Source organism: Ixodes scapularis, unplaced genomic scaffold (assembly GCF_016920785.2).
Source record: "Ixodes scapularis isolate PalLabHiFi unplaced genomic scaffold, ASM1692078v2 PGA_scaffold3__209_contigs__length_174095766, whole genome shotgun sequence".
NCBI classification, from domain to species: Eukaryota; Metazoa; Arthropoda; class Arachnida; order Ixodida; family Ixodidae; genus Ixodes; species Ixodes scapularis.
This window is the reverse complement of record NW_024609868.1, coordinates 65,370,401-65,395,033: the sequence shown is the minus strand read 5'-3', so window position 1 is coordinate 65,395,033 and position 24,633 is coordinate 65,370,401. Positions and strand designations below refer to the sequence as shown.

Below are 24,633 nucleotides of genomic sequence, written 5' to 3'. Positions count from 1 at the left end.
TTAAGCCTACCCAACAACGAAACTATACAAAATTAATAGAAATTGTTTACTTGTGTAAAAACCAAGAGAGAAAATGACATAAAAACACTCCATAAACGTGCGTGAGGATGGCTACAGCATATCCTGTTTTGCACCTGTAAGTTGTATCAACATACAGCCATCAAGGCTGTATGTTTATACAGTCTTGAAGGAGATGCGCCTACGTTGGGCAAGATTACTTTACTTTGAAAGTACATTGTACTTCAAGGGCAACTCCACTCAATTTTTTTTTTCTGCGGGGCGATTTAACATGGTGTCAGAAGATTACTATATCAATATTTTGCTACAGCATGACATATATTTAAAAAAAAAAAAAAGTAAAATAACGCAACTACTCGAAACCGAAACCGAAATTGGAATGGGGAAGAACAGATATGGAGGAGGAGAGTGTTGCCGGAAGTCACGTGGTTGGGAAACTTTTTATTTTTAATCAACGTAGTTACCGCTTTTTAGAAGCCACAAAAAATGGGTATCATACTTTCTACCTTTTTTAAGTGTTGAGTGTGTGCAACGAGGTAGAGGGCCTTAGTGTGATAAACTGGCAGCCGAATTAGTAACATGAACACAGAGCAGGTTCGCACAGATTACTTGAAACACGAAAGAACAAAACACATAGGGACGAACACGCACAGACATGACAGCTCTTTCAATTAGTAAGCCGCACTGCAGTCCACGATTTGCAAAATAGTGCGCGCCACCTTTCGCGCAACGCCAGAAACTTCGACATTTTGGGTGCGAGGCTGGAAGGTGGTTGGAAAACAACTAGGCTTCGTGATGCATGGTTTTGGTTTGCCTTGAAGCACGTGGATGTAAAGCTCTTGCCGCTAGATGTCTGTCCGTGAAACTCTTCGCCTTTTCCGGGTGCTGCAAAATCGACGTACCCGTGACAAAATGCGTGCTGCAGATCCAGCAGTGCTTGTCCGGCTGCCGTGGTGAGCTGTCCGTATTTCTTCTCCTCACGGCAGCTATCCAAGCTTCTTTTTTCGCAGGATACAGCCTGGCCGACGGAAATCTACTTGGCGTTCTGTTTGCCGTAGAAGTAATTCGTGCAACCAAACGCAACACAGTGGGCCGGCATGGCGACAAAGCGACTCGCAAACTCTCGCTCAACCGTACTCGCTTCCGCGCCTGCGCCTCTGTCGCAGCCTAGGAATAGCCAACATGCCCACATGTTTTCCAACCACACACATCTGCTCGCGCATGCGCAGCAGCTTTTTTGCAAATCGTGGATTGGCCATCGCCATGTTGCACATTTTTGACCACTAGACACGTGACCTTATAGTGTTACGTCTGGATTTTAATGAAGTATCCCATACAAATAATTGCTTATTGAGAATCGATGAGATAAGTTATGTTCCGTTTGTTTTAAGTCAACATAGTGCTTTTACGACAAAAACTCTGGCAGCTTCACAAATCCTCCACTAGATGCCAGCAGCTATGGTGCTGCCTTTTGCGTTTTATCATAGCTAGACACTAGCTGCGTTCAATTTACTATACACCTCCTGCACCGGTGCAGAAAAAGTGTAGGGCAATGTACTTCCGGACCCGGTCGCATCTCAATACAGATACCGGAAGTACACTGCCCTACGCTCTTCTGCACCAGTGCAGATGGCACAGGTAAATCATACGCAGCTACTGATCTCTGGGGCTAACAGTATTGAAAAGAAACTTGCAGCCTTTCCCCTCTGGTGAAGAAGGAAGACCAGCGAAGCTGTACTCTGATGGGACGACCTCAAGGACGCCGCCTAGAAGACGACGCGTCTAGGACTTCAAGGACGACCTCGAGGAGGACCTCAGGGACGCCTAGGACGACCTCAAGGCCAACCTCAAGGACGACCTTAAGGATGACTCCTAGGATGACCTCGAGGACAACCTCAAGGACGACCTCTAGGACGACCTCAAGGATGACTTCTAGGACGACCTCGGGGACAACCTCAAGGACGACCTCAGGGACGACATCTAGGACGAAATCTAGGACGACATCTAGGATGACGCCTAGAGAAATTCAGCCTTTCTACTTTGGTGAAAACCAGAGTGGAAAGGCTGCCGCCATCTAGGAGCAAGGCCGACAAGCCAGTTGTCTCGTTGCTGCCGCCGCACATAGATGGCGGTAGCTGTCCAGAGTTTTGTGTCGACATTTGTTAGGTACCGGACACGATCCTCAGGAACCTAGCCCTTAACAGCTCCGCTGTAAAATAGTTTATCATGTTTTTTATAGCGATCGCAATACAAATCTAGGCTCAGATTTGCATAAAAGCCTCAGGATTTGGTACGGTCCCGTGTCAAGCGCGCGGTCAAAATTGTACAAAACAGCGGCAGCCAAGTGGGAATCACTTTTGCCCCGTGAACGGGATGCCAGTTTATCGCACTACGATCTTGTTGAGTGTGTGCCTTCGATGACCAATGACTTTGATTATCATTGGTGGTTGCGTCTAAACCTTAGAAAACGGCCCGTGACCACGGAGAAGAGAGTGAGCGCAACTCAAACCGGCCGGTTCTCACTCGACAGTTTTCAGGCAGAAAGAAAAAAAATTTCGAGCTGCAAATTGTGCTCTGGGTGGTTGGGCGCTCATGTGTCACGTACAAATAAAAACCTCGGCGAGCATAAATACCCTGTCAGTGTCCCTTTAAAGACAAACAGAAATTGAAACCAATACTTCGGCTCTGTCCTACAACATGGCCACGGGCTGCCAAGAACATGGCTATAACGTGGTATGGTATGTCACGCGATCCTCTACGCAACGACGGGCAGGATTGGGGCAGGCGTGTGCCAGGTGCAAGTGTCATCTGCACCACACTCTTCACCACGTTTTGGCGTTTTCGACATTCAATGATGACTGCACAACTGCGGCATAAGTCTACGCACGTAGTGTGTGGACGAAACTCCGAGACAATGATCAGAAACTGGTGAGACGACAACGGCGGTAGTGACGCGGGAGACGGCGGTAACAGCGAGACCACGGCGAGGCGGCCGTACGGCTCCCACGAAGCGTGCTGTGCAGGCGCGTTACGCCAATCACGTGGACACTGCTGAGCGCCGAGAGGAAATGTTGCCGACGTCACCCATTATGCTGGCCCGGAGAAGAAAAAACAAGCAAAAGGCGCAATGGGGATGACGTTTAGCTCAATGTTGGCTGTGCCCATGCCATAGCCTTGACTGCGCCGTTATTGGTTGCGCCTCAATTCGCCCGCGCTCAAGTCAGCAGATTTCGGCAACTTAAGAGCTGCAAATTTCGCCGGTCTGTTTAAGAAATGGGCGGTGGAGAAAAGCTCACCGGAGATAAGCTCACCGGAGAAAAGCTCACCGCAATACCGGCAGATGCGGTGAGCGAATACCAACCTTTGAGCGGATATGGAGAGAAGCTCACCAATTCTTTTTTTTAACTTAGCGGATTCTGCGTTTAATGTTGCAATATAACTTAATTCGCATAAGTCACTTCATTAAAATATGTCCACTTCTTTGTATTATTCTTGAAGTTCATTGGGCATATTTATTAATTCATTAGAAATGAGTAATCACCCATTTTGTTTATTAATGAAGCGGAAAGTATAAAATCAAAACATTGTAGACCGGTAAAAAAGACAATTTATTGACAACCTGCAGTGTGCCGTCAGTAGCTCTGTTAAATAAAGAGGTTTGTTCTTTGCGAGCTAATATGAACAGCAGCGTGTGAACCGTTTTGGTTCCAAATATTGTGTAGTGCCGAATAGATAAGTAGGTGTTTGTTGATGTAATCAGTGTCGGCTACGCTGTTTTCTTTCTGTTAATTTCACTAACAAAACTTTAGTAGCGAGAACAGCTTCGTCCTGTCGTGTTTGTTGTCTTCACTCCGTCGTCGTCGTTTGAGCGGTTTTCATCATGCATGACCTTTACCAACTCGCCCTATTTGCTACCTTACAGAAGACTACTTCTTATATAGGTCACGAGTAACAACGTTGCCAGTATGCAGCTCTGGAGGTCATGGGTGGCTCGCCGTAGAAGGGCACTATCACACAAAGGCAACATGTGGAAACACCAGAACGGCTAGAAAACATGCTTCTCCATGAAAGAAAAAAGCCTGGATATCCTACTGACTGTTTTATACTGTTTTCAAAGGTTACCAAAAGCTTTAAAGAGAATTTCAGGCACCGCGTTGTTGCGCATGCACTTCGGATTTTCGGCATTTACAGTTTTGTTTTTAGGCAGACATTATTAAGTTTTCAAACTTTTCCCTGTTCTTCAAGTTCATAAAGTTTGAGTTGGGCTTTCGCTGCCCTACAGAGCAAGCAACAGAAAACACTCGCCCGTAATTATTAATTTGGGAGCAATATACCCGATAAGCTTACCAAATAATGAAAAAGGAGTTTCTTTCTTAGAAAGCTGACGAATTTTAATGATAAAAAGTGAAAGCCGTTTACAACGCCGAATTAGAGCGCAGCTCTTGAGGAGGAGGAGTGAAGGGTACTGGGGGGGGGGGGGGGGGGTTAAGTGACCTTGGGTGGGGGTCACGTGACGATGACGATGCGGATACTGATGACGTCATCAGTGACGTCACTGATGACATCATCAGTGATGATGACCATGACGATGCGGATGCCGGTGACGTCATCAGTGACGTCACTGATGACGTCATCAGTGATGATGACGATGACGATGCGGATGCCGGTGACGTCATCAGTGACGTCACTGATGACGTCATCGGGGGTCACGTGACTTGGGGAGCCACGTGACTTTGGGTGTCACGTGACCTTGGGGGTCAAGTGACCTTGGGGTGGCTTTGGGATGACCTTGGGGGTCAAGTGACCTTGGGATGACCTTGGTTACGCCGACGGCGACGCCGCTCAAGCCGGGAACGGGCCCCTAAGAGCTGCGCCCTAATAAATTGATAAATGTTACGCATAATCCAACAGCCTCCATGTAAAAAAAAGAAAAATAAATCAATGAGCTTTTCTCCGCATTTCTCCACAGAGCCAACGCAGGACGCACAAACAAAACCCTTACCCTGGAGTAAGATCAAGTAAATTTTAGAACATGGCCGATGTTAAAGACCGACGACCAGTTCGCGCTTTCAACTTTTCCCTCGCTTCCTCCTCTCCCGCCTTCTACCCTGTACACCGTTGCTGTTCCCTCCTCCCCCATGGTAAGGAGGATCTTCTGCCTTGCAGAATTTCGAGTTCAGTCGTCGGCCTTTGACTAAATCAAAAAATAACTGAAAAAAAAAAAAAAAAAAAAAAAAACTTCCTATGAGTCGACGTTTACCTAAGCCTAATTTTATCAGAACAAAAAATGACATTGTGGGCAAACTTGTCAGCAAGAAAGAAAACAATATCCTCTTTCTTGCTGATCAGTGTTTTTCACTGATATAAATCGCCCGAACAATTGCAACATCATTTCTGGTTTTGACGATATTAGGCTTAGGCGGACGTCGGTTCGTAGAGAAATTTTGTTTTTCTCAAGTATCCTTTAATCCAGGAAACATAATATCCTCAAACTTAGGCATTCTGTCCCAACCGCAACCTTCACATTTTCACAGTTTGAGCTTTCTGCAATGCACATGTTTATTTATCCTCTTTTTCTCAGGAACACTCTGTACTTTCCCTGATCAAGAAAGGTAAACCCGGCTTTTTAGTAGCCTGGAGGCATGCGGTTTAAAGAAGCTCGTTTTAGTGAACGCCGTTTTACCGACCCCGGTTTATCGAATCCCTTTATAGAGAACCCAGTTTAGAGAAAATGGCGATGAGCCTCCTTTTAGCGAATGGCCGCCGCGAAGCAGCGTGTACGGGTAAATCAGGCGAGTTCACATTTTTATAATGAGCCGCCGCAGACTGCAACCGTGAAGCGGCGGGAGCGCAGCGGGGGGCATGGCTTAACACGCGCACCAGTGATTCACGCGAGAAGTAAGAAAGCCTTTTTTTAAAAATCGTTCCCTTTTCGATAAACGGCGTTTCTCTAAACTGAGGCTCTGCTTTCTCTAAACCGTGCTTCGATAAAACGTGCCCATTCTCTAAAACATGCTTCGATGAAATGGCATTCGATTAACCGTAGTGAACCCTTTTTAGCCCGCATAAATAAACTACACATTGCAGAAAGCTAAAACTTCGTAACAATATAACGCTACCACTGGTGACAAAATTCAAAAGTTTGATCCCATGACTTTACCTGGGTCAAAAAATACAAAAAAAAAATTCTCTACGAGCCGAGGCTCACCTAAGCTTATTATTCATCAATCCACAATTTGAGATTGTGGATACCCGTAGCCAGTGAAATAACCGGCCACTTAGAATGACAATACTGTTTTCGTTCATGCTGACAAGTTTTTTCACTGACATTATTGCTACAGGCACCCACAAATCAAATTCTGGTTTGACGAAAATCTATGCGAAGAGCAAGTTGTCGGCGTCTTGCACAGCAGTTGCAGTGATGTCAGAAAGACGTTGAGCTCTGATCTTTGATTGAAAGGATAGCGGGTAGACCTCAATGCTAGAGGCATTGAGGTCAACCCGCTATTTTTCTCGATCAGCCAATGAGAGCTTGGAAGTTGGCATTATGACATCATCGCAACCCCTGTGCAAGAAGTAGACAAATTTGTGCTCCTCATAGGCTTAGGTGGATGTCAACTCGTAGAAAAAATTTTGATTTTTATTAGTAGGTATCTTTTGATCAAGGTAATGTCATGCGCTCAAACTTTTGTATTTTATCATCACCGCTAGCGTCACATTCTCAAAGTTTCAGAACTGAGTGCTAGGCTGGGGTATCTGCTAAGCCACCCTAGCCTGGTCAATGCTTTCTCTAGGAACCATCCAAGATGAAACAATACAACTAAGATATTTCATTTCGAGCAAGGCAGCCCAAAAATTATGTAAAAGAAAACATTCAGTAAAGCAGTAGATGTGTTCCACAAGCAATTTTTATCACACGATTGTCTCCCCCCCCCCCCCCTCCCCCCCGCCCCTCCCCTTGTTGCCCACGAAATATGGCTATAACGAAGGCCCGAGGAACATCAGAGGAACTGGAAGCCTGGTCCGAACCGCTGGTGCGGGAGAATGCCAAAACGACTGAAGTAAGGCCTTGATAACGCCGGATCGGGCATGCGGTGGGGTAACTCTGGAAGATAGGGTGGTGAGAACCTCGGAGGGCGAGCTGAAAAGATACAGGAGAGTAGCTTCACCGCAGGAGTGACATGTGCAGGGTAGACACTAAATGAGCTACGAGTAGAGTGTCAGTACTCAATTTCCTGATTACCTTGTGAGCACCGCCATTTTGGTGCTTAGTGCAAAGCGGGCACATTTGGCAGTGGCTACGATTTGAAAATGCGACTTCCTCAGCTTGACGTGTACAGTGGGAGGAAGCTCGAGCGACATTGGTTTTCTGTGGCGCAGACAGTTCTAACAATTCTGGAGAATGGAAAAGCGTTTCCCCAAATTTCAGATTAAGCTTTCGATTACTGGCAACAATTATTCTAAGCACCAAGATGGCTAGCCTTGGATACGCATTTGGCAGGCCTAATGCCCCTTGATAAAGGCGTTTTTTACAAGTATAACCAACCATGGTAGTGGAAACGCGCAAGACACGTGCCGCAAGCGGGTGCTCCATTGCTGCTGCTTCCAAGGGCCACTAGTTTCAGTGCATTTGCTTCCAAGGGCTGCTCGAGAGGTGGGCCTCATGCAGTGTTCAAACGCGAAGACAATGAGGCGCTTTAGGTGGGCCTAGCCGAGCTAGCTTTTGGCAGACCCTCACCTAAACTTCCGGTGAGCAGTGCCCTGTTACAAAGGAATCACCATTAAATCCAATCAAGAAAAAAAAAAGTCTATGACTGAAGTGTTGTTATTTGAAGCGTCTAGCTTATTTAGTGGTCCTAGCACAGGGCAATGGCACTTTCTAAACAAAGGGACAAATTTCTGAAAGATGCACTATACAAAAAAAATGCTGGCTATGCCAAGGAAAAAAAAAAGAGCTCTATAAAGAGGGCAAGTTGTCTGCTCCTTGTGCAGAGGTTGTGGTGACATCACAACGTCGCCGAGCTCCGATTGGCTTTGAGTGAAAAGATAGTGGGTAGACCTCAGTGCTGGATGCCTTGAGGCCTAACCACTATTTTTTTCAATCAGCCAATGAGAGCTTGGCGTTCTGGAATCATCGCAACCCCCGTGCAAAAAGCAGACGAACTTGCGCTTCACATTGATAACTGACATATTGGCTAGTAACTGACATGATGAATAACTGGCATAAATAATGTATAAAGAATGGACCTTTTCCACGTACCGACGGCACCAGGCGGTGGCTGCACAAACTAAAAATCGAGGAAGTGACCTACCTGTGCTATCAATCGATAATGGGAGCTACGCTACTAGTTTCTGCACTCTCTGAGCTGCGGCGCGTGACCAACACAACTTCAAAGAGGGGCATCCGTCGCGTGCACCCAAACGTCGTGTTTTTCCTGTCCACTTCCTTTTTTTGCGTAACATAATTATATATATGCTGCAACTACGTGTTCTACTCGCTGACCCACAGCCTCCTTCCGAATTTCCTAGATTTTTAGTGCCGACTTCCGCCACTTGGCACCGGGCACTTGCGCATGCGCAGAACGCTTCTCGGAAAAGGTCCATTCCACTACATTCTCTTTAAGAGTTGAAAGCTCAATTAAAACATTATTGGAACAAGACTGCAATGTCTCTTGTTCCAATAATCAATAATGGCTTCTCGGAAAAGGTCCATTCCACTACATTCTTTTTAAGAATTGAAAGCTCAATTAAAACATTATTAGAACAAGACTGCACTTGTCTGTTCTTGTCCTTTTAATTGTTATGAGCTTTTTCCAATTCCTGGAGGTGTAAAATCGAGAGGGGATCGGTGGTAGAATGTAATTTAATGCAATGCACTTCGGAGCACGTGGAGCAATAGGTCGCACTACAGAACCTAGTGACCCCGAGTACAATCCCCACCCATTCCTATCTAGATGAGCATCCTACTGGCACGCGGTCATCATGTACCACTAGTGCGTGATGCATGTTAGAGACTAGTGGTGGTACTCCGATGGCAAAATCTGAAGCGGAGACACCAGATGCCCATGGAGGCTTACTAACTTTTCGTTATCTAAACAAACATGCAACAGAATTACTGGGACCGTGAAAAGAAAAAAACATGTTTTTCTAAACAGTCTGGTTGGACTCGCGTGTTGAGAAATAAATTTTATGCGAAAGAAAAATATTTTTAGAACAATATTGACGGCGAGAGATTTATTTTAAATTCCGCGCACGAAGTCCATGATGTCACGGAATGGTCATTCGCTCTTTCGACCTCAAGAAGATGGTAATTCGCTCTTTCCACTGCAACGTGAAAGCGAAGCTGATCCACCTCTCCTCCACGAGCCTGAAATGCCGAGAGAGAAAACAAGTAAAAAGGAGGTGACTACTAACTAAATCGTGTCTCGCGCCATCAATATTGCTCTAAAAAAATTTTTTTTAGCATAAATTTCTTTTTTGACACTTGTGTCCCAACCAGACTAATCAAGAAAAAAAAATTTTTTTTTCTTTTCAGGGGCTTTTTAAGGCTGAATATGCCAAGAACAAAAAAACTCAACTGAAAACTGACATGATAGATATCACTGCATGAAGGATAGTGAACGAATTCCACTACATTCCCTCCAGGAATTGAAAACTTAAAACATCATTGGACAAAGACCGTCCTCGTCTGTCTTTGTCATCTTTCAATTGCTGGAGGTGTAATCCAACATATTTAGTAAATTCTTCAACACTACATTTTCCTTTTCTTTACAAAAAGATACGAGAATTTATTTAGCATTAAAGTAACTGCTGACCTCGTTCAATGGGAATACTATACCCAAAGATATGTACGTAGCCTGTTACCCGTTTCAGTTACCAGTCAAAGCTAAACGCATGTTTTCCAAGTTTACGGAATGTTATGGAAGCCATGGTAAGTGGCAGCCAATAAGAGAACTCTGTCCACGACTGGCTAAGCCTCAGTATGCTCTTAGCTCATGTACACTCACTCAGTCCCCCTGATGCATCCTTCTCTTTGTCCTATTGTGCCCCATCAAGCACAAGATATATTAAAACAATAAACAAAATCTGACAATGCACAATTAAGTATCAAATCACATAATGTAATATGTCCCAAACACCTTGTGAATAAAGTTTACAGATAAAAAAAAAAAAAAAAAAAGAATTAAAACTTAACAAGCTAGAAATTAAGCTACACCTCTAATGATCAGCGCCGTTTTTTCGGACAAAAATAATTGGGTCATCGCAAGACAACACTAAAAGAGTGGCCTCAATGGCTACCAGGTCTTCAAGCGCTCTCTATGCTTCCTTTCCCCCAAGTACTCGGAACGTAGATACACGCGTACCGGCCCTAGCTGGCCTTCAATCTTGCCTAAAGATAAAAGCATACCTACAATGCGTCCCAGCAGCTCAGATGTGACAATGTCTAGCTACAATGCCAATAACGAGCCCCAGAACCCGTCGTTTAGCCAACATACCCTATGTCGGCATGGTTGCGGCCCCCCTAATCGGACGCAGGTCATGTATCTTGCTATGGTGGGCTAGAAAGGGAAGTGTAGCGACCGCTTACTTCTCCCAGAGGCTGAGAGCGGTCCCACCACTCATGCCTCATGTGTCACTATTATCGCGGTACCACCTGTAAGCTGGCAGCAGTGCCATAACGGCAAAGACCGGTTAACTCTTTGGAAATTAGATTCTAAGTACAGTAAAACCTCGTTATAACAAAATGGGATATAACAAACTAATGGATATAACAAAGCAATCATAATTCCCCTTGCTTGCTAATAGGGAAGAAATGGACATTGGCTATAACAAACTAATGGTTATAACGAAATAATTACGATCGCTCTTTCAACTTTGTTATAACGAGGTTTTACTGTATAACGAAGCATGCGAGAAATAGTAGGCTGGCGATAATTCAAACTCTGATATTTCATACTTCTCGTTCATTCAAACAAATTTAAAAATTTTGGTTGTCCCGCTGTTTTTAACGTACAGCGTGTCCCACAAAAATATTTGTTTTTTAACAACAAAAATGAAATATGCACTGCCGAACACTCATTCTCTGCCCAAAGGTAGCACTAGAGGTCTGACCCAGATGCCAAAGTTTCAGCGCTAACCGTTATCTTATTCAAAAGTTATAAGTGATTTTCTAAAATTTTCGATGGAAAAATGGGGTTTATTTTTGCCTGTTTTCGGTAACTGGTGCCATAGGGCTCCATCCATGTATACGAGAGCTCAGTCGGCTGCCATTTTCCCATTGAAAATTTCAGAAAATCTCTCATAACTTTTGAATAAGATAACGGTTAGTGCTGAAACTTTGGCGTCTGGGTCAGACCTCTAGTGCTACCTTTGGGCAGAGAATGAGTGTTCGGCAATGCATAACTTACTTTTCTAATAAAAAAAAAAAAAAGTAATCTTTTTTTTTTACATTCTGTATTTACAAGTTGCTTAATTTGAACAGCATTCTCGTGCAATTCATACTTCTCGTTCTCGTGAACGATGTTTTTATCGACAGAGAACAGTCTCTATGGCCATAAACAGTTGAATGTTCATAAGCGTAGTTGGATAAACTATGAAAGCCCTCAAAAATGCAGAAAAATGCTGCCGCCCCAACAGCATACTTGGAATGCGGTCCCGCTTCTTACCGAGCACCAGTACACTGTGGAACGCAACACCCACAGGGCTTGCTTCCACAGGTGTTGCTTCTCCGCAGTGCAACGGTGCTCGGTAAGAGGCACGCTCAACGGGGCTAACAGTCCCCAATAGATAGCTATTTTGCGGGATGAACAAACTTTATTTTGTTTTCAGGCACCATGTGCTGCCTACACCAGGGGTCTCGAACTCATTCGAATGTGGAGGCCAGATGGCCCACCACCAAAAAGTTGAAAGCCAATGAGAAGCAATATTTGGTATTTTAGGACAAAAAAACCCCAAAAAACCAGATATGATGCTTTACGTTGCAAAGCAGCCGACTCCCCCAGCGCCATTCCAGGGATTTTCTTGAGGTCTCTGTTTTTTGTACGCTCTCCGTTTTTCCAGTGACATCTTTAGCCTTGATTTGCATGTACATCTAGTTTGGGCCCACACCTTACGTGTTAACCAGATTTAAAAAGTCAACATGCTGGTAGTTTCCACTAGAACAAGCGCCATCACACTGTCATTGCCCTGTGGCGCAATTCACAAGGGTCACCAGTCACGGAAACAAATCTTTTTTTATACAGCAGTTTTTGCTTTACCAACAATATTTATATAGCATGATGTTAAGAAAATATTTGTATTTTAAAGGCATTTTCTGATGGGAAAAAGCCCGAGCTGATAGCTTTACCTTTAACAGTTGCTCGTGCTGAGCAAAAGTTCCTGCAGCCAATGTGCCTCTTTGAGCAAAGGTCGTACCTGTAGCCTAGTATATAGTGGCATTGTTGTTCCGGTTGATTTACATAAGAAAGGGCTGAGAAGCAATATAGTTAGACGAATCAATTCTCAGTCCAAAGGGAAACAAAGAATATTGCAAAATCTGTGAACATGTTACATGAGAAAAGCTTCTCTTCAACTGAAAAGGAATCGGTGATATAAAACTACAGTGGAACCCCAACTATACGACTTTTGTGGGACCCTGCGAAATTGTCGTATAATTGGCGAGTCGTATCATCTAAAAAACAATAATTAATGTACAGGGGTTGGCCTCACGCAAAAAAGACAAGCGGAGGTTTGAAATGATGTCCAAGCTAATAATCTGCTCTCCCATCCTCAATGGTGTCCGATTGTGAGACATGCAAGTCCCATCCTATGCGTCCCTATGGGAGGAAACTCCAGATGATTCAAACAAATTTTTGGCCCCCCTCGAGTTTAAATTAACCAGATTCAACTGTAAAATGCTCACTCTGCCCATTTTTTTAGGGTATCTTCTTTCTAAACATGGCATGCAAGGTGGTGCTGCTTCCAGTAAACGGATCATGCTGAGCTTCATCAACACGAATCATGGGGCCACCCTCTCCGGTGCGATCGTCACACCTCCCCTTCTAGACCATCAGAAGCGACGAGTATGCTACAGAAGCGACGAGTATGCAACCCAGGCAAAATCAGTCCACTTCCAGCTAAATTATGAAACTAGAAATGAGGCACTCCAGTTGGATTCCAGCTGGATCCAGCTGGACTCCAGCTGGGTCTAGCTGGAATTCAGCTGGACCACCTCATTCCAGTTCTATAATCCAGCTAGAAGTGGACTGATCTTCGCCTGGGAAGAGTTGTGCCAATCCTCTCCAACAGGAGGCGAGTACTCGCCCTTAAAGGGGCCCTGCAATGACTTTTTTAGTAATTTTTAATTTGCACCAAACCTGAGCGCACTGAACGTAGTAACTTAGTGAAACTTTTCTTTTCTCGAAATTCCCTTTATTTTAAAAGTTATAGGCAAAATAGAATTACAAAAACAAGCAAAAAATAACCTTCCTCATGACGTCCTTGGTTGCTTGAGAGTGGCCGTGAACTAGAGAAGTAGTGAGCTCATCGAGCGCTCACGGCTGCCGCACTCCAAGTCGACGGCGCGAGAGGGCGCCATTGAAGCGTGTTTTGGATAGGCTGTAGGCAGCGGGCAGCCAGAGCGGCTCTCATTGCATTTGCTGCGCGTTTAAATACTAATTCGGCATGACACTTCATTGGCCACAAACGGCAGCAAATACAGGGTAAAGATCAGTTCAGAACGGGAGCCACTTCGCGCTGCCATACCGCCAAAAGGCTAAATCGCCAGCCAAGCCCGCGCCGAGAGCCTTGGGAACGCTCGGAACCGGTCGGATCCTCGAGACGGTATATGACCGCAGCGCCGCCGCGTACATCCGGGACCTTTCCGTGTCGGCGCTTGATCCCACTATTCCTTTCTACAGGTTTTCCCGCTCATTTTAATCCAAGCGACGACCAATTTAATCTTGGGGTCACTCATTTTAATCCAAGCGCCATACAATTTAATCCAAGCGCCACACAATTTAATCCCGGGGTTGGTCAATTTAATCCACAATGTATATATACACTTATTGTGTTCAGTGGTCGTGTTTCGCTTAGACATTTGGTAACTTAGAACAATTGTTTATACAGTTAGAATTTTTGAGGGGCAATTGAGAATTTGATCACCAATGTGATTACTTGGAGTTACTAGTCCCACTATTGACGAGGCTTAATTGATATGTTGGTTACTCTTTTTAGAGCGCAGCTCTTAGGCACCCGTTTCCGGCTTAAGCGGCGTCGCCGTCGGCGTAATCACGCGGTGAATGATGGGTAAATTTCCCCGCTAAATTTAGCGGAAAAATATCCCCGCTAAATCTAGCGGAAAACTTTCCCTGCTAAATCTATAGAAAAGATTTCCCAGCTAGATTTAACGAAATATTTGCCCCGCAGAGTCTAGCAGAAAATTTTCCCCGCTAAATCTAGTGTAAAATTCTTCGTGCTAAATTTAGCGGAAAATTTTTTCCCCGCTAAACCTAGCGGGAAGTTTTCACCGTTAAATCTAGCGGAAAATTTTCCCAGCTAGATTTAGCGAAAAATTTGCCCCGCAAAGCCTAGCGGAAAAGTTTCCCCGCTAAATCTAGTGGAAAATTTTCCCTGCTAAATCTAGCGGAACAATTTACCAGCTAGATTTAGCCGAAAATTTTCCCCGCTAAGTTTTGCGGAAAATTTTCCCCGCTAAATTTAGTGTAAAATTTTTCCCACTAAATTGAGCGGAAAATTTTTTCTCGCTAAATCTTGCGTAAAGCTTTCCCCGCTAAATCTAGCGGAAAATGTTCCCAGCTAGATTTAGCGAAAAATTTGCCCCGCAATGTCTAGCGGAAAAGCTTCCCCGCTAAATCTAGTGGAAAAGTTTTCCCGCTAAATCTGGCGGAAAATTTTCCCGCTAAATTTAGCGGAAAAATTTCCCAGCTAGATTTAGCGGAAAATTTTTCCCGCCATCTAGCGGAAAAGTCTCCCCGCTTAACCCAGTGGAAAATTTTTCCCGCTAAATCTAGCGGAATATTTTCCCCGCTAAATCTAGCGGAACAATTTACCAGCTAGATTTAGCGGAAAATTTTCCCCGCTAATACTAGTGTAAAATTTTTCCCACTAAATTTAGTGGAAAATTGTTTCCCGCTAAATCTAGCGTAAAGGTTTCCCTGCTAAATCTAGCGGAAAAATTTTCCAGCTAGATGTAGCGGAAAATTTGCCCCGCAAAGTCTAGCGGAAAAGCTTCCCCGCTAAATCTAGTGGAAAATTTTTCCCGCTAAATCTGGCTGAAAATTTTCCCCGCTAAATCTGGCGGAAAATTTTCCCCGCTAAATTTAGCGGGAAAATTTCCCAGCTAGACTTAGCGGAAAATTTTTCCCGCCGTCTAGCGGAAAAGTCTCCCCACTTAATCTAGTGGAAAATTTTTCCCGCTAAATCTAGCGGAATATTTTCCCCGCTAAATCTAGCGGAACAATTTACCAGCTAGATTTAGCGGAAAATTTTCACCGCTAAGTCTTGCGGAAAATTTTCCCCGCTAATACTAGTGTAAAATTTTTCCCACTAAATTTAGTGGAAAATTGTTTCCCGCTAAATCTAGCGTAAAGGTTTCCCCGCTATATCTAGCGGAAAAATTTTCCAGCTAGATGTAGCGGAAAATTTGCCCCGCTAAGTCTTGCGGAAAAGTTTCCCCGCTTAATCTAGTGGAAAATTTTTCCCGCTAAATCTGGCGGAACATTTTCCCCGCTATATCTAGCGTAAAATTTTCCCCGCTAAATCTAGCGGAAAATTTCCCCAGCTAGATTTAGCGGAAAATTTGCCCCGCCAAGTCTAGCTGAAAAGTTTCCCCCCTTAATCTAGTGGAAAATTTTCCCGCTAAATCTAGCGGAAAATTTTCCCCGCTAAATCTAGCGGAAAATTTTTTTCCCGCTAAAACTAGCGGAAAAATTTCCCAGCTAGATTTAGAGGAAAATTTTCCCCGCTAAGTCTAGCGGAAAATTTTTTCCCCCTAAATCTAGCTGAAAGTTTTCCGCGCTAAATCTAGCGGAAACTTTTCCCAGCTAGATGTAGCGAAAAATTTGCCCCGCAATGTCTAACGGAAAAGCTTCCCCGCTAAATCTAGCGGAAAATTTTCCCCGCTAAATCTAACGTAACGTTTTCCCCTCTAAATCTAGCGGAAAATTTCCCCAGCTAGATTTAGCGGAAAATTTGCCCCGCCAAGTCTAGCGGAAAAGTTTCCCCGCTTCATCTAGTGGAAAACTTTTCCCGCTAAATCTAGCGGAAAATTTTCCCCGCTAAATCTAGCGGAAATTTTTCCCCGCTAAATCTAGCGTAAATTTTTCCCCGCTAAATCTAGCGGAAAATTTCCCCAGCTAGATTGAGCGGAAAATTTGCCCCGCCAAGTCTAGCGGAAAAGTTTCCCCGCTTAATCTAGTGGAACATTTTCCCCGCTAAATGTAGCAGAAAATTTTCCCCGCTAACTTTAGCGGGAACTTTTTCCCGCTAAATCTACCAGAAAAGTTTCCCCCGCTAAGTTTGGAAAAACTTTCCCCGCTAAATCTAGCGGAAAATTTTCCCTGCTAAATTTAGCGGAAAATTTTCCCCACTAAATCTAGCTTAAAATTTTCCCCACTAAATCTAGAGGAATATTTTCCCCGCTAAATTTAGCGGAAAAATTGTGGGGTTCAGGAAAGACGTCCGTCGATGCAGTATAACAAACTGATCTTTATAACCGCAATACACCCTTTCCGGAATTCAGTGCCATCTGGTGACTCAAATGGCAGTTTAACTTTTACCGTACTAATGGCGGCGATGAACCTGTGGTGTGCAGTACTGTATGGGGCACCGTCACTTTCGCAAGTCAACGGTAAATGAGAATGCGCGAGTCACTGACCATTTCTTTTTAAATCTCTATTGAGTGTCGATGGCGAAAAAGATGCAACCAGTCAGAACGAAGTGCCAGCTCACATAGACGTATTGATAAAATTCTATACATCAAGGGGCTTTGAAGCGGAGTGTGTGCTACTAACAGATTGACTGGGCTTGAATTAGAAATGAACGCTCACGCAGCTCTTGCATCCGATTCCTGCTTCATGTCGCGCTAACATGTAGAATGTATAGGCATCGAATCATCTGCTTAGGAGCATCTTCAACTTCTCTTTCATCACTAAACAGAAGGCCGCCATTAGTATAGCACATATGCCATTTTTCAGATGATGATAGTGACCAAAGTTGCCAGTCTGGATACCGAAAAGGGTCTATAAAAGTGAAAAAGATCATCAAAAGGGGGCTCCGCTGAGACCGCCCTGCTGCACCGTCGAACGCTGCTAGTCTCGTGCTGTTCTGCTCGAGCCCGCAGCTCGGTCCCGTCGGTGCTGCTCGTGCCGCACGCTTAAAACGTCAATAGGGAGTTTTTGTAGGCCGCGTTTCCCCCTCCGCTAAGCCCTCCACAACGGAAAAGCCGTTACTGCGCCTGCGCGCCAATGGCATTGACTGTAGAGTTCCGGCTAGCGTAGCTGGTTGCGGAGAGCATTGCGGGACAGCAGAAACGATCTACGAAAATTTCCTATTAGCTCCCGACGTTGCGTGAGCCACCACAATAAGTGTCGCGCTTTGGCACTACAAATTTTCTCCGCTAAATCTAGCGTGAAATTTTCCGCTAAATTCAGCGCAAAATTTTCTCCACTAAAGACAGCAAAAAGAATTCCCCGCTAAATTTAGCGGGAAATATTCCCCGCTAGATTTAGTGGAAAATTTTCCACTTTATATCTAGCGAAAAAATTTCCCCGCCAAGTTTGGCGGAAAATTTCTCCTAAATGAAAGGCGAGCAGGAGATGAAGAAAAGGCAAAGCTTCCTCACCGCACCTTCCCTTCCTCCTCCTCAAGAGCTGCGCTCTAATGCGGCGTTACAAGGAGTTGTAAACGGCTTTCTTTTTTTGTTACCGCGAGTTATTGCGACGCCCTCGAATATATTGAAGTTAAATGGACGTTTTGTTTCATCTTTTTTATTACTAGACAATTAGGAAGGCGAGCAGGAGAGGAAGAAGAGGCAAAGCTTCCTCTCCGCACCTTCCCCTCCTCCTCCTCAAGAGCTGCGCTCTAATGCGGCGTTACAAGGAGTTGTAAACGGCTTTCTATTTTTGTTACCTCGAGTTATCAGGGGTGGAAGCGGGCTAGAGCCTTTTGTATCAGGGCTGGGAGCAGCAAAAGTCCCACTTTGGAGCAGTTTTGGAGCAGTAAAACGCTCGCTTTAGAGCAGCTCGGGAGCAGCAAAAATAAGTTTTGTAGCCGTCGAAGTAGGTTTTGCAGATGGTCACGGAGGTCAAACAAATGTCTAAAAGTGATTTGTTGTTTCTAAATGTGAAAATGTAGCAAAAATATATGCATGCACATCCCACAATAATTTTCAAGCAACATACATACACACCTTTCTATTTCTATTGCATTGAAATATGAAATTTGGCAATTTATGCAAAGGAAAGGCTTTGACAACCATTCCGGCAGCAGGCAGAGTCATGACAGACTTTATATGGGAAGCCCAGACAATAAAAGCCTAGCTTGAGCCACGCCAGTACAAAACCGTCTACTTAATAGACCAATTGTAAACATGTATCCAGAAAACTAAACCACTGCAAGGTGTCAGATAAACTACCTTCGCTGACTACAGTTTTTGTTTAATAAAGAATACACATGTTCAATCACTACTTAAAAAGCCCTATATCAAGTTTAGTAACAAAATACAAGGCTACTGACATTTGACAAAAATTCAGATGCAAAATAAAATGTGTATTTTATATCTTTAGACTACCACAGTCACTCGTACATATGCAGCTTTAAGCATCGACTAGAAGAGCAACGCAACCTTATGTATCCATAAAATGCTGTGCATTGCGTGTCTCCATAAAAAAATTCAGGTACCACAACATGTCTCAGAATAAAGCAGTCCTTGCTGACCTGTTTTGATTAAATACAAATGTTCTTAATCCCTGTTCATAAAATACAGTAATCCCTACACCCAAGTTAACATACAAAGCTATATCTATATTACTTTGGATGGAAAAATATATTGTCTTAAATATATCACAGCCACTAATACATATGCAGCATAAACACTGACTAGAAGAGCCCACAGGCTCCATGTAAAAAAAAGGGGTTGTGACTAAGCTGAATCTGTATAATTTAGAAACAACTGAAGTTCACCTTTTTTTTCACAGTTTGAAAAGCAGAGTCAATTTCTTTTATGCGCTCGAGTACTTTGGGCAGCTTAGAGTTCACATCTCTTAGCAGGAGGTGTCCACTCCCCACCTTGTCCATGTCCTTAACTGCCTCACCCTTGCTTATGAGTTTTTGCGCACTCAGTAGAAGTGCTTTAAGAGAAGACAGTTTGAACGAGACTGAAAATGAGATGTAGCTGATCAGGCGCTGATCCCTGCGGGGCAGGCTGCCTTCTTACGTGACAAAAAGCCCACCAACTCCCCTCTACCCTACCCTACCCAACCCCCCCCCCCCCCCCCCTTCCGCCAACCAGATACACCTATACCCGAAACTTATACGAGTAGGGTGGCTATAGCAAGTTAAGGTACGTTCTTGACAGGAATCGGCAGCGCGGGAGTGTTGTACGGCATTTCTGATGTCACCCCCACTCCTCCACGCTAAAGGAAAGAAGCAAAAAAGTGTGTAGCACTGCCAATTAACCAACTCGCTTAAGATCGCGGGTATTGTTTTCGCTAGTGGTCTGACGGCGGGAGACAACACACGACAGCGTGCACATTCGCGCACACAATGATGGTTTTGGTTTCGTTTTGATAAGACAAATTGAGATCGAGAACGGATGTGCCTGTGCTCGCGATTCTTCACGGCTAAGCGTCCAAATATGGTAGGCTACCAAATAACAGGTTAAGCTAGTAAAGACCACTTCTGCTCATGTTAATGGCCAAGGTAGCCTACCGGTGCCGAGGCACCAACTCCCACGATCACGGCAAATCGGAACCACGGGCAACTGCATGCGCGCTCCAACCGCGCCAACCAACTATGCCCGAAACCAAACCGATGTGTTCGTATATCAAGCTCTTTGTAGTAAAAAACGACATCGCACTCTCGATGAACTAAAATCGGCGCCTCGCCCTGAGGTTAGACATGGTTCGGAGCCCCAGTCGAGTTGGTACGAGTCACCCGCAGTGACACCTAAGCAAAAGTACACACCACATGGTGGCCCGTGGCCAACCGTTTTCCGCTAAATTTAAAGAAAACAAAAAAAAAAAAAAGTTGAAATTGGCGTTTTGGAGCAGGCTGGCGCAGGGAAGTGAATTGGCGCAGGGTGGCGCAATTGGCGCAGCGCTTCCACCCCTGAGTTATTGTGGCGCCCTCGAATATATTGAAGTTAAATGGACGTTTTGTTTCATCTTTTTTATTACTAGTCAATTAGGAAGGCGAGCAGGAGAGGAAGAAAAGGCAAAGCTTCCTCTCCGCACCTTCCCCTCCTCCTCCTCAAGAGCTGCGCTCTAATGCGGCGTTACAAGGAGTTGTAAACGGCTTTCTTTTTTTGTTACCTCGAGTTATTGCGGCGCCCTCGAATATATTGAAGTTAAATGGACGTTTTGTTTCATCTTTTTTATTACTAGACAATTAGGAAGGCGAGCAGGAGAGGAAGAAAAGGCAAAGCTTCCTCTCCGCACCTTCCCCTCCTCCTCCTCAAGAGCTGCGCTCTAATGCGGCGTTACAAGGAGTTGTAAACGGCTTTCTTTTTTTGTTACCTCAAGTTATTGCGACGCCCTCGAATATATTGAAGTTAAATGGACGTTTTGTTTCATCTTTTTTATTACTAGACAATTACAAGACAACTAGGTACAATTCAGATGATACAGTACTATTGCAATTTATAATAACTTTTTTGATAACTTCGCGCTAATATTGACGGACTGATATCATTTCAAGTTTAGTGTAGGTATGGCTTCCGCTTCTAATCATTTCGACCTATTAATAACACAATCTGCATGATACAAGTTCAACAAGCATTAAGAAGTACTCTGTCAACTGCTTTGACGAATTATTGGTAAAAATATGACTTGGTAGAAGCTCATTTGACATTCTGCTTACTTTTTGGTTATATAGCTATATTAATGCGAATAAATGTAGAGTAGCAAACATTTTAATTACTCAGTCGATTAGTTTGATTTATTATTGACAAATGCGACGTCATATAACTTCAGCTAAGACATTGATTACTTCTTCCATTACTCCGTGTTCTTAATTCCACAATTGACATTAAATAAGCCCAGTTAACTTAGTGGTAATTTTTTATCTTTACACGATATATTAGTCACAAAACTGAGTTAATATGTTTTATGACATGGTGATTAATTTGAGTTACTAGTGGGTCACTAGTAACTCAAATTAATCACCATGACTTTTTTTTTAATCTAATTAACATATTCCTCACTCTTTATGACTTTGAGTTTTTATATCAACAAGCGATTTATTCTCAGCTCGGACACCATCATGATCACTCTTTTCATTACTTTCACTTACTATTCACTGAATGAAGTTTTATTCGGCCTAATTGACATCATGACAACCCTTGTGATTACTTTGAGCAAAAATAAACTGATTCTTATGAGCCAACGTCAAATCACAATTACTCTTTCAGACTTTGATTTGGCCAAACTAACATCTTGATGACATTTGATTATTTCCAGCTAATCAAACAACTGATTTGTTTCGAGTTCAACCGACGTTTTGATCAGTATTTTGATTACTCGAGTACTATGAACTCACTAGACTTTATGTCAGCCTAAATGACATCTTGCAGATTCCCTTGATTACTTTGAGTTATTATATAACTCATTGATAAGCCATGAGCTCAATTCACATTATTATTACTATTTGACTTTAGTTACATTTATTTTTCACAAATGAACTTAAATTCGGTCAAATTGACATTTTTATGACTCATTACTTTGAGCTAATCTTTAACCAATTGATTTATTATGAGCCCAAGTGACATTATGATTACTCTTTTGATTACTTTTAGTTACTTTTGACCAAATAGACATTAATTCGCCCTAATTGACATTTTGGCGACTTTTTATTAGTTCAAGCCATTACACGACCAACTCATCTAATACGACCCAAATTACCATTCATATTACTCTGTTGATTACTTCGAGTTACTAATGACCCAGTGGACTTTCATTTGGTTTAGTTTACATTGTGATGAACATTTTGGTTACTTTAAGCTAATATTTAGCAAAATAGCTTATTATGAGCTCAACTGACGTGATGACTACACTCGCTTAATTTGTTTTACTATTGGCCTAATTCACACTTTAGTGAATCTGTTGATAATTTCGAAATACTAGTGCCAATTGATCTACTATAAGCTCTAATCAGATTAATATTAATCTTAATTACTTCAAGTTACTTTTGAGTCAATGGACTTGAATTCAGCCCAATGGACATTGTGATTACTCATTTGATTACCATGATCTAATATTCAAATAATTGAATTATTATAGAATGTTCATTGATATTATGTATATTTTTCGATTACTTTGAGTTACTATTAATTCAAACTTATATTGAGCCTAACTAGTATTTTGGCGACTCCTTTGTTTACATCATGCAATTACAACAATTCATTGGTTGTGAGCTCAATTCAAATTATTATTACTATTTTGATTACTTCGGGCTAATTTTGATCCAGATGACTCTAATTCAGCCTCACTAATATTACGATGATTGTTTTGATTATTTCGTGCTAATATTTATTATTATTTATTATTTTCTCAATTGACACTACAATGACTTTTTTACTACTTTGAGTTACAATTGACCAAATGGACTTTATTGCGCGCCTAATAGACATTTTGGCTACTTTTTATTACTTCGTGTTATTATACCTCCAATTTAAGTATGATAAACTCAGTTGACACTCTTATTATTTTTTTCTGTTACTTCAAGTTATTTTTGAGCCAACAAACTTTAATTCAATCTTACTGACATGTTGATGACTCTTTTGTTACTTTGATATAATATTCAACAAATTGAATTTTTATTATGACTATTGACATTATGATTACTCTTTTGATTACTTTTAGTTACTATTAATTCAGTCCACTTTATTTTTGGCCTAACTGACATTTTGGTCAATTTATCTTTTACTGCGTGTTATTATACTCCAAAATTTCGTTTGTGATCTCTATCCACATTATTATTACTCTTTGGATTACTTCGAGTAACTTCTATTCCGGAGGACTTTAATTCGACGTAATTGACATTTCGGCTACTCTTTTGATTACTTTGTGTTATTTTACACCAAGTGATCGATAATGAACTCAGTTGATATTATTATTACTCTTGTTATTACTCCAAGTTATATTTGATCCAATGAACTTTAATTCAGCGTAATTGATATTGTGATGACTCTATGATTACTTTGATCGAATATTCCATCTATTAAAAAATATATGATGTTTATTGACATTATAATTACTCGCTTTATTACTTTAAGCTACTATTAATCGAATCGACTTTATATTCAACCAATTGGTCTTTTAAGAGCTCGGTTTACATTGTACATTGTTATTACTCTTTTGTCCCAACTAATTTTAATGCGGCTTAATTGAAATTGTGATGATGCTTGGTTATTTTTCGCTAATTTCCAACCAATCGATTTATTGTGAGTATAATTGACATCACGATTAATCTTTTTTATTCACTATTGACCCAATGGACTTTAAATCCGCCCAATTGACACATTGGTACTAATTTTGAATACTTGGTGTTATTGCGCCACCAGTTTATATATCATGAGCTCAATTTTAATTGCTATTACTCTTGAATACTTCCAGCTACTACTGGCCCAACGAACATTAATACGGCTTAATTGACAATTTGATGACTCTTAATTACGTTGAGCTAATATCGAACCCACTGCGTTCTTATGAGCTAAATTTGCATTATGATTATTACCCTTTTGATTGGTCTGAGCTGCTACTGACCCACTAGACTTGTCTGCCGAAATGACAGTTTGGTGACTATTTTGATTACTTTGGCTCATTATACAGCCAATCTAATAATTATTGGCTAAATTGATAATTTGATTACATTTCGATTACTGCTAGTCATTTTGAGCTACTTTATACTTCACTTCAACCACCGCGGACATCAGAGAGTGGCGTCGGACGAGAAGTCCTTCCAGTGAGCTCTTCTCCTCGTCCGACGGCTCCCTTTGGTGTCTGCGATACCTCCGAGGCAAGCGATCTTTGATTCCGTTATTAATAAGAAAATCAGCCAAGCATGACTGCAATGCTTGGTTTTTAGGATACTTAGAGCTCATAGATTAAGTTATGACCATAAATGAACTAACGCAGAAAGTGTTCCAGTGCCCCTTTTAGCTTATGTGGAACATGCTTATGACATTGATGTGGACTGGAATAATAGAAAAGCTTAAGACCTCAACGCAGTTTCAGCATAACGCAGCGAAGGAAGTGCATATCACAAGTCATTATAATTTTGCTCATAATGGGTAAGTTGATTATTATTTAAATTGTTAAAGCTTTTATAAGCTATGACATATTTTATTAACTTTGTGTGGACTAAAGGCAAGTATATTATTTCCGTACTTTTTGTGCC

The 24,633-nt window shown here is 42.5% G+C and overlaps 1 protein-coding gene across 2 annotated transcripts in view; it reads right to left on the bottom strand.

Moving 5' to 3' along the window:
• Positions 1-6,908: 6,908 nt before the first annotated feature.
• The window catches only part of LOC115315831 (F-box only protein 7), a 57,001-nt gene continuing 39,276 nt past the window's right edge, over positions 6,909-24,633 (bottom strand). The window contains exon 10 of one of the 2 annotated variants that reach the window (XM_040219692.3): positions 6,909-7,159. In XM_040219692.3, the coding sequence (XP_040075626.1) occupies positions 7,020-7,159 (140 nt within the window). In that variant the 3' untranslated portion in view covers positions 6,909-7,019. Of the gene's footprint in view, positions 7,160-13,257; positions 13,327-24,633 lie in introns of those variants that run through there. The other variant, XM_040219693.3, reaches the window with a different exon arrangement.